General features: G+C 31.5%; 2 protein-coding genes across 2 annotated transcripts; both read right to left on the reverse strand.

The window, feature by feature from the left end:
* Positions 1 to 342: 342 nt before the first annotated feature.
* Positions 343 to 1504, reverse strand: LOC132720136 (uncharacterized). The gene is made up of 2 exons (XM_060704165.1): positions 1405 to 1504; positions 343 to 992 (listed from the first exon to the last, which is right to left on the reverse strand). Exons 1-2 carry the CDS (start codon positions 1460 to 1462, stop codon positions 739 to 741), a joined length of 312 nt encoding a protein of 103 aa, XP_060560148.1. The 5' UTR covers positions 1463 to 1504; the 3' UTR covers positions 343 to 738.
* Positions 1505 to 3758: 2254 nt separating this feature from the next.
* On the reverse strand, positions 3759 to 7458 carry LOC132720137 (uncharacterized). The gene is made up of 3 exons (XM_060704167.1): positions 7304 to 7458; positions 5160 to 5266; positions 3759 to 4784 (listed from the first exon to the last, which is right to left on the reverse strand). The coding sequence occupies exons 1-3, from the start codon at positions 7396 to 7398 to the stop codon at positions 4279 to 4281; spliced, it is 708 nt and encodes a 235-aa protein (XP_060560150.1). The 5' UTR covers positions 7399 to 7458; the 3' UTR covers positions 3759 to 4278.
* Positions 7459 to 10695: the final 3237 nt, after the last annotated feature.

Raw genomic sequence — 10695 nt, forward strand, 5'->3', positions numbered from 1 at the left:
TTATTTTTATAGCAAACATATACATAATTCAAAAAAGAGCTAATATATCATATATACAACATATTGAAAAGCAAAAACAAAAGATAAAAATAAAAATTAAATGAGCATGGAGTGCTATAGATTGAAGTTACATTATCAAGGTATACATATATCTTATTAAAGATTGCCATATCCTAAATTATGCATGAGAATCTACTAAAAGCATTTTCATATCTATCAAGTAACTGCAGACAATTAAACACACTCAAATGAAATAAAGTAACTGCTGGTCTACATTTTAAACAGAAAACGTTCTTGCTAATTGATGCAATAATGTTAATCACTTCTTTGTGGTTTTGAGAAAAAAAGTTATTTATACACTTCTGTGTTATATCTGTTCATTTAAAATTAACATATAATTAACTGATTTTGTTTTAATATAGATTTCTGTATGGTTTCTTAATACACCCTGTAAAAAATTGTTTTAATAAAGAATGGCATATATAGTCTTATGCTTTAAACGCTTGTCTTTATAAAATTGCCATGTAGTCAGCAGTACCAAACATGCGTCTATTCCAGTAATCCACGGAGGTAAACTAGGAATAAATGAACTGTGGATATGTAGCATGATTGTCCCACAAACAAACTGCCGGGGTCTCTGAGTTGATCACCGCCAAGTAGCCGAGATCTTTTGGACATCTTGCGTTAAACGTATTGATGAAGAATCGCCTGTCATGTCGACCAACCATGTAATGACCATCAATAGAAAAGTAATTGTATGACTGTGTTGAGGTCAGATCTGGAGGTCAATACGTTTTGTTTGGCGAACCAGGTCTTTATGTCACTATTCGCACCATCGAAAATAACGTGTGCAACTTCTTTCTCTTCGTCGTAGAAGGCAAATTTTACGTATTTCACACCAAGTTGTGGCCAGTTATCAACAATAGGATTACGGTAGTGCAAAGCGAGCGATCTTTTCATCGAGATGGGCTTATCAGCATTAGTCTTTGTTCCTAAGAAAATAAAAACAATACGTATACATATATTATATTGTTTTTTGTTTTTGTTTTTTTTGTCGATGGATTATTTGTTGTTGTTGTTACTTTGATTCTTGTTGTTGTTTTGTTGTTGTTGTTCTTCTTCTTTTTTAAAAAAATATATAAGATTTTTATATGAAACAATAACAACAACACTATATTTATCATTAACAAATGAATTATAAAACAAATCCCATAAACAAACTTAATTAAATTCTGTCGTATATCTTTAGATCAATAAAAGTGAATGTATAATTATTCAAATCAAAAAAGAGGAATTTTGTATTTGTTATTGTAAAATATATCAATATTGCAATATATCTTTTGAAAACAAATATTATGAAGATGAAGAAAACAGGTGAGAGAATATTTAAAGCAAGGTGTTTACCTTTTAACCACGCGTCGTAAACGATATCGCCATTTCCGGAAGCTGCGCGGAAAACCATTTGTCATCCTTCCTTCTCAAGGTCAGACGTCTGAAGCGCATTGTCAGTACTGCAAAGAAATAATATCATTTACACAATGTCATACCCACATTACACGATACGAAGCAGGCAATTTACATTATATTTCAGTTCTTATTTGTGTACGGATGCATAAAAATAATAATCTTATATAACGAAATGTTTAACCACTAGTAGTAAAAATATGCATTGTAATACAAATTGAAATTTACTTCAAATACATATTAAATAATGTTTAGCAATATTTTATAGTTTTGATGTAAACATTTGTGTGTTTACATCAAAAAGAGAATTCGTAATGTATCTTTAATTGTCAACTTAAATAATAATGACTTTTTAATTTTTGATCGATATTAACATAAAAAAGATTAGTTTAGGTGATATTTTATCAGATCATCAATGCTGTACTGCCGGTTTGTTCTATATGACAAATAACGAACCACGGTATTACCGAATCAGACATTTGAATGCAAGACTGGAGCAAATGCGGGCTAGCGCATTAAATGCGTCTATGTGAATCTGCAGATGTTAATGCTCGAAAAATAGTGCATTAACCCTCATTAAAAGCATCAACATGATAATGAATATGAGCTTACCTGAAAACACTTGTAGGCGGTGTACTATGTAGTGCAACACTCGAAACTTCGTACCGCTGCGAAAAAACATATAATAATCGTTGACCACTTCATCTTTGCAAGCTGAAAAGAATTTATGAAACACCATTCGACAAGCTCACCTTTTTATACTCTTCTAAATGCATGTATATCAATAACCTAAAGGTGTACCGTTCATGGATACGGATATTGCGAAAGACAAACAAACAAACAAAAAACTAAAAACATTTTTATTTAGTACGTTGAGAACAAAAAGGACAAAAAGTTTTTCTCAGCATGCCCTGTAGCGGAGTTTTCAACTTTCATAATTATACAGAATATGGTAAAGAAATACGGTCCATAGACAAATGATTTGATAACAAGAAGAACTATTTTTGTTTGAAATATTTTTATATGTTATAATGATACGGCAATTTATTCATTTAACCAGTGAGATACATGTACCGGACAATCATTATGATAAATCAGAAACCATATCAACGGCAGTATATTGCCCACTGTGCAGGTGATACAGCTCTGTCTTGCGATTTGAATCATTTGGTAAATTGTAATTTTCTATGAAAAAATATTTGTTAGTTTTGTCATCTGAATGCCATATTTCTCAAACTAAATATCTTGTTCCTCTAAAAATTTTGAAATATTAATCTTTAATAATGACTACAAATTTGAAATACTTTCGCTTACACAAGTTTTTATTGAAACCTTAAGCAACTGAGTAAACAACAATGAAACAAACGTAGTCAAGTGACATATAGTAGTAAAGGGAAACAATGAAAATGTTGTGAGTATATGTAGATACGAATAATGATAATAAAAGATACGTCATCTTCTTTGCGTGACTGTGACTATTTACTACGTTACTAAGGAAACAGTCAAAATATTGCTCTGATTATACCTATCAGGCCTAAAATATAAAGAAAGTGTATTTGTATATCGCCATATGCTATATATTACATATCTAAACGGGAAACTATCAGCATTTTCATTTGCTCTAAAACAATACAAACAAATTATTTATCTATCGTGAAAGTAGATACTAATAATGCGAAAGGAACATTAAGAACAAATGAGACTATGGGCGAGTCAGGCGATTAGCACACTGTACATGGTATATGTAGCACTCGATAATTATATAGTATTAGTTGAACAAGTTGCTTAAGAGATGCTAATCAGAATAGCTTGAAGGAGAATAAATACAATTATTCCATAGACGACATCGACTTAAATAATCATAAATGTATTGATCTGACATTTACTTAATTTGCTCCAGTGACAGGTACAGCATGTGAAAGTAAATGACAGCCAGTGTATATATTGAATTCTTCACACAGATGTAAACCCAAAAAAGGGGATTTATATTACTTAACATATTGGGCGAGGAAGTACGACATGGGAAAAGTAATAGGGTCAAGCTGTATTCAAACTGAAAGTTCAACTTCTGTTTCTAAATTTAAAGTTTCACCATTTCCATGTTAAAATTATGAATTCTGCTTAAGCCAGTGCAAAGGGATATGAACGGTACCTTGCAGTTTTCAGTTGCGTCAATCAAAAAGATTAAAAATGTGCGTTCTCCAGGGATTCTTTGTTTTTCTCGAATTTTGTTGTAACAAGTACAAACTTGAGAGGAGGGATGAGTACACACGGCAATATATACAGAAAACTCATTTTGGTTTTAAATTTTATCTTTATTGCAAACATATACATAATTCATAAAAAAGAACTTATGTACCATATAAACAAAATATAGAGAAGCAAAAACAAAAACAAAGATAAGTAAATGAGCATGGAGTTCTATAGATTAAAGTTATATTATCAAGGTATACATATATCTTATAAAAGATTGTATATTATCATCTAAATTATGCATGAGAATCTACTTATGATAGCATTTTCTTATCTATCGTAACTGCTAAAAATCAAAACATACTCAAATGAAATGATAAAATACAATAACTGCTGGTCTACATTTTTTCAAACATCGTTCTTGATAATTGTTGCAATAATGTTAATTACTTGTTTTGAGAAGAAAAGCCGTATATAATATTTTGTGTTATACTTGTTCATTTAAAATTACCATATAATCAACTGACCTGCGCTTGTTTTGATATAGGTTTTCGTATAGCATCGTCATAAACTCTGTAAATTAATTCATTTAAAAGAGAAATGCATATATAGTCTAACGCTTTAAACGCTTGTTTTTATAAAAATTGCCATGAAGTCAGCAGTACCAAACATGCGTCTGTCAAAGTAGTCTACAGAGGTAAACTTGGAATAAATGAACTGTGGATATGTAGCATGATTGTCCCACAAACAAACGGCCGGGGTCTTTGAGTTGATCACCGCCAAGTAGCCGAGATCTCCTGGACATCCTGCGTATAACTTATTGATGAAGAATCGCCTGTCATGTCGACCAACCATGTAATGACCGTCGATAGAAAAATAATTGTATGACTGTGTTGAGGTCAGATCCGGCCAGCTGGAGGTCAATACGTTTTGTTTGGCGAACCAGGTCTTTATGTCACTATTCGCACCATCGAAAATAACGTGTGCAACTTCTTTGTCTTCGTCGTAGAAGGCAAATTTTACGTATTTCACACCAAGCTGTGGCCAGTTATCAACAATAGGGTTACGGTAGTGCAAAGCGTGTGATCTTTTCATCGAGACGGGCTTATCAGCATTTGTCTTTGTTCCTAAAAAAATAAAAAAAATACGTATACTTTATGTTTTTAATTGTCGTTGGATTGTTGTTTGTTGTTGTTGTTGGTTTGTTTCTTGTATTTTTTTATTGTTGTTGTTGATTTTTCTTCTTTTTATAAATTTACAGGATTTTTTTCTGAAACAACACTATGTTCCAAAATGAATTATAAAACAAATCTCATTAAACAAACTTAATTAAGTTCTGTCGTATATCTTCAATAAAAGTGAATGTATATTCATATCAAAAAGATGTTTAAATTTTAAATTTGTTACTGTGAAATATATCAGTATATCAATAAATATCTTGAATACAAATAACATAAAGATTAAGAAATCAGGTAACAGACTATTTAAAGTGAGGTGTGTACCTTTTAACCACGCGTCGTAAACGCTATCGCCATTTCCGGAAGCTGCGCGGAAAACCATTTGCCATCCTCCCTTCTCAAGGTCAGACGTTTGAAGCGCATTGTCAGTGCTGCAAAGAAATTATATCATATACACAATGTCATACCCACATTACATGATATGAAGCCGGTAGTATACATTATATCTCAGTTCCTTCTTGTGTACGAATGCATAAAAACACTAATCTAATATAAGGAAATTATTTAACAGAAGTAGTAAAAATATGAATTGTAACACAATTGAAATTTAATTCAAATAGATATTAAAATAATACTTAGTAATAGTTTACAGTTTTGATGTAAATACTTGTTTGTTAACGAAGGGAAAGAAAATTCGTAAATGTATCTTTAATTTTTCAACTTAAATAATAATGACTGTAATTCTAGATCTATATTAACATAGTTATATTTTTCTCATTTTAAACAAATTCATTTTAGGTGATTTTGTATCAGATCATCAATGCTTTAATTCATTAACGTTTTATTCTATATGATAAATAGCTAAGCATGTTATTGCCGAATCAGACATATATATGCATTAGTGTTTGAAATTATTTTTTGTCCAATGAGATGGCAGTATTTTTCAAATTTTGAAAGAATTTATTTTAGTAAATGAGCTTTAAACAACCAGTGCTACTAACCAGGTAAATCGAATGAACTGATTAACCGACGCTATTACGCATGTGTGCCTTGGAGGCGGAGCTACAGGGATATTGGTTTTTTTGTTTACATTCGTGCGATGCTGTTAGTTTAGACGCTCGTCTTACAATATCGTGGACATTTTTTTCATAGAAATACATAGGATTAAATATAAGAGAAAGTAGCCGTGAAAACAATCAAATTTATTCACTCCAGAAACAAAAATTATATGTAATATTGATGAACAGTTTTTTTAATCCGAGTTTTCAATCTGAACGTTTTAATTGAAAACATTACTGGTTTCCTAGCACTTTGTTTTCTATGCAATACAGCAGTTAAAAAAAGTACAGCGATTTATATGTTTTGAAGTTTTGCATGTCGTTATAAGTGATATTATGCCCACACAAGGGTATTCAGTAAGTGAACGGGTGAAGATCGAAATAAGTTTTCATTTTGCCATAATTCCTTTCAATTTGATAATAAAGTTCGCATAAACAATAAATAACACAGATCCAAATGTAATTTTTATAAAGATCCATTAGAATTTACCTATAACGCTTAGTTAATAAAAAGAAAGGGGCAGTCTTTTAAAATTTTAGGCGTATTTATAATTTTCTCCTAAACATTTTCCAATATCAACTGTTGGCCAAACACCATTTAATTTTTGACAGTCAACTTTTTGAAATGTAAAGTCAATTCAGCTCAACTTGACTATGAAAATATGAGCATAATGTCACTTTAAAGTTTCCTTAGAGAACTTGTGACCGGGGGAATTCTAGCTTTAATGCCCATTTGCAATAACTGGCCGAAAAGCTGTAATGAGATTTTGAATAAAAATGAGAAAAGGCGTTACATCAAGGCTTATATTCCAATTAATAATTAAAGTAAAAGAGCAACATTGAAAACAAGAAAATGCTGGACAGGTACCTTACTTTGTCCTAACATATTACTCGTCCGTAGATTTATTTGTAAAAGCAGTTAACACACTCCTTCGTCATGAATGCGAATTCCAATGTCCTTATAAACATCATAACTATAAACATTAAACATAATCCTTGACCATTACGAATTAAGTGGCAGCTAAGTGCGATTCTACTTTGCATAAGGCGGTAAAACATCAGACGTCGCCGTTATTGACAGGCATGATTTTTGTGTTTCGGGGTGTCAATCAACATCGCATGACGAAAGAGGGCGGAGACATGTTGAAAGTGTACAAAAAAAATTAAAACACTAACCGGTTAAAATTTATTAGTACGCATTTACAAAAAAATTGGTCGCGCGGCTGCGCCGCGCCTGACTAATTTATTTTTGTAAATACGCACTAATAAACTTTAACCTATACATGATGGAGTTAATGCTGGTTCGGGCATTAAATGCGTCTATGTGAATATGCAGGTGATAATGCACGAAAAAAAAAAGTGCATTATCCCTCTTTAAAAACATCAACGTGATTATGAATATCAACTTACCTGAAAACACTTGTAGTCGGTTTGCTCTTTAGTGCAACACTCGAAACTTCAAGTACCACTGCGAATAAACATAATATAAGCGTTGACCAATTCATCTTTGCAAGTTGTAAGAAGTTTATGAAACATCATTCGGCAAGCTCTCCTTTTTATACTCTTCTAACTGCGTGTCCTACTTCTTTCACGTATGTCAATGACCTTAAGGTGTATCGTTCAAGGATATGAATATTGCGAAAGAACCACAAACAAACAACAAGAGGGCAATGATGGCCCTGAAGTCGCTCACCTGAATAAAGGCCCCACGGAGCGGGGCCAGTTTAAACTCCAGGGCTTTTATTTGAACAAACTTGATAGACTATCATTAGAAGATGTTTCATGCTAAACATCTAAGGTCTAGCTCGTTGGGTTTTTTAAAAGAAGATTTTTTAAGTTTTTTCTTTAACCATATATTTAAAAACAATTACACCCCTGGGGCAGGGCCAGTTTTGACCCCAGGTCTTTTATTTGAACAATCTTTGTAGACACTTATTAGAAGATGTTTCATGCTTAATATCTAAACTCTAGCTAATCGATTTTTTCCGAAGAAGAATTATAAATTTTTGCTATACACATATAAGGAAAATCAATGTCCCCCGGGGCGGGGCCAATTTTAACCCAAGGGCTCTTATTTGAACAAACTTGGTAGACATCCATTAGAACATGGTTCATCCTAAATATCTTAGCTCTAGCTCTTCGGGTTCTTTAAAAGAAGATTTTTTATGTTTTTACTATGTACATGTAGGGAAAATCAATGACCCCCTGGGCGGGGCCAATTTTGACCCCAGGGCTTTTATTTGAACAAACTTGGTAGACACTCACTAGAAGATGTTTCATGCCAAATATCTAAGCTCTAGCTCTTTGGGTTTTTTAGAAGAAGAAATTTAAAGTTTTTTCTTTTGGTTGCCATGGCAACCAGAGTTCTGCATGGAATTAAATTCTTTGAACAATTTTCAAAGGTGACCACCAAAGGAACAATCCTGTGAAGTTTGGATGAAATTGGCCTATTGGTTTATGAAGAGATGTCATTTAAAATAAAAGTTTACGGACGACGGACAGTCGGACGGACGCCGGACGTAAAGCGATCACAAAAGCTCACCCTGTCACAAAGTGACAGGTGAGCTAAAAACTAAAAAACATTGTTTTATTAACGTTGAGAACAAAAAGGGCAAAAACTTGTTTTTTCAATTTAACATGATCAGTCAACGTCGAGGAAAGTTGTTTTTTTTGTTTTTGTTTTTGTTTTTGTATTTTAAAGGTTATTATCCTGCTTGAGTTTAATTGATTAAAGCGGCATACCTCCAGATTCATACTTATGTACATTAAAATCTTGAAAATGTATTTAAGCAAGTAAAATATTATGAAGGGACCAAAAAGTATTTTCACTATGTAAACGGCTCTTAACATTCACGTAAATTACCAAAAAGATGTCAAAATGTTTAAAAAAAATAGCCCTTACTGCGTTAGTCACGCAGTGGAAATATGAAGATATATCTACTTGAAAATCAATCATTAATCGAATATAATATGTAAATTATTACTTAAATCTGGAATCCTTTTAATTTTACTTAAAAGATTTCTTTTAAAAATTTTATTAGGCTGATTTTCCTTGACGTATTTTCGGTCATCTATAGGCGTATAGCTTTAAATTTAGAAGAACGTAAATTCACCGAGTCTACGCGAATAACTTATATGTTTCTAGTGCTTTATTTGCAGTCATTTTCCTTTCTTTTCATTTTCACATTGTAACTCAAACTTTTATATGCACTATTCATAAACTTATTTAACTATTTTATATTACCGATTTTTTTGCAAGTTACGCATGTAAGACATATCCCAAGAATGAAGAACAACTGATACAAAGTAACAGAGTGCAGAGTGTTTTTGTCTTTTTATACAATCATACTTTTATTGATTTTTTTCTTTGATTGTGTTATTGTTATTGTTCAGCAGGTATTCGGAAAACTTATTGCCGATTGTGACTGTGTAGTAATACATTTAATTACTAGTAATTGTTATTTTTTATCGCTTGTTATTGTTGTTTTTATTTTAATTTGTTTCACGATATAAGCGGTACTGTTTAAGTTATATATTCGTCAAAATACGTAACAGTTGACTTATTAAGTTAACTGTTGCTTCATATGTTACTTGCACTAATGTAACAGGCAGGTTAAATTCTTTATTCTATTTCCACTTTTACCCTTCGTAGCTCTTTTGGTTTGACAGAAAGGTAATTAAGTGTAATTATTATTGTGTAACTATCTATCCGTTACGAGATAATCTTTGCATCAATTTAGAATAAATAAATAAATATATAAGCATATATTAACATAAACTTACAATTACGCACACTCGGACTTTTCGAAAACGGAAAAAAACTTATCTACCAAATACCGACATAAAATAAGCGTACCGTTACGTTCACGTTAATAACAACATTTTAACAACACTTTGGGGCTAAAAAGAATACTAGGTAAACGAATAATTCATGGTATCAAGCGTCAGTAAACAGGGTGTGCAAGAAGTAGGACACGCGATTCATCAACATTGAGTGGTATGTGATGGAAATGGATTGCCCATTTTTTTATACATCAACATTCACGGAACCTGAAACTATATTCATATGAACAAAAGTAAATTTAAACAATAACTAGTTAGTTTGTATAAAATAAATAAACCGACAAGAACTGTACAATTATATGAGACGTTATGTTTTTATTTACCCGGCCTAGTCAAATTTCATAGCATATGTAAATGTCTTTAGTAAATCAGTCTCATTTTTTGCTTAAATTTCTTGATAAATTATTACCTACTTTTAATGTTAAACATTAATACTAGCCAAGTCAAATGATGCCTAAACTTTAATTATTAGCCGTTTACTTTTTCAGATATTTCCAATTCGTGGTGATACTGATTAAATTTATTTATCTATTTATTTATTTATTTATTTCCATAGGACCGATATATTATTCGCGAGCTTTTCATGTATAATAGCTAAATGAATAATAAAGAAGTTAAATCATTTCCATGAGGATAGTTTACCTACTGAAATGAAATTCAAGTTCTTTTTATATGTACATTGGAAATGCCTTGTTTGTACATATTGTTAACTTTTTTCAAGGTCGACATATCATGTAAATTATAAATGAGTGTCTTTTCTATTGTCGAAATATAAAAACAAATCTACTTGATTTGCATAATTTTATATGACTAACCAATAAATAATGAGTGCCATTTCTCGCACAACGCTTGAATTGATAGATGCTTACTTAGCAAATATGTAATGTTGAAAATCATATTGTATCAACCACGGGCTTTAATTGTAATTTAAGTCCGTGCATCCACTTATTCGAATTAGA

The sequence above is a fragment of the Ruditapes philippinarum genome, unplaced genomic scaffold (genome assembly GCF_026571515.1).
Source record: "Ruditapes philippinarum isolate M1 unplaced genomic scaffold, ASM2657151v2 ctg6420_1_1_1_1, whole genome shotgun sequence".
Taxonomy (NCBI): domain Eukaryota; kingdom Metazoa; phylum Mollusca; class Bivalvia; order Venerida; family Veneridae; genus Ruditapes; species Ruditapes philippinarum.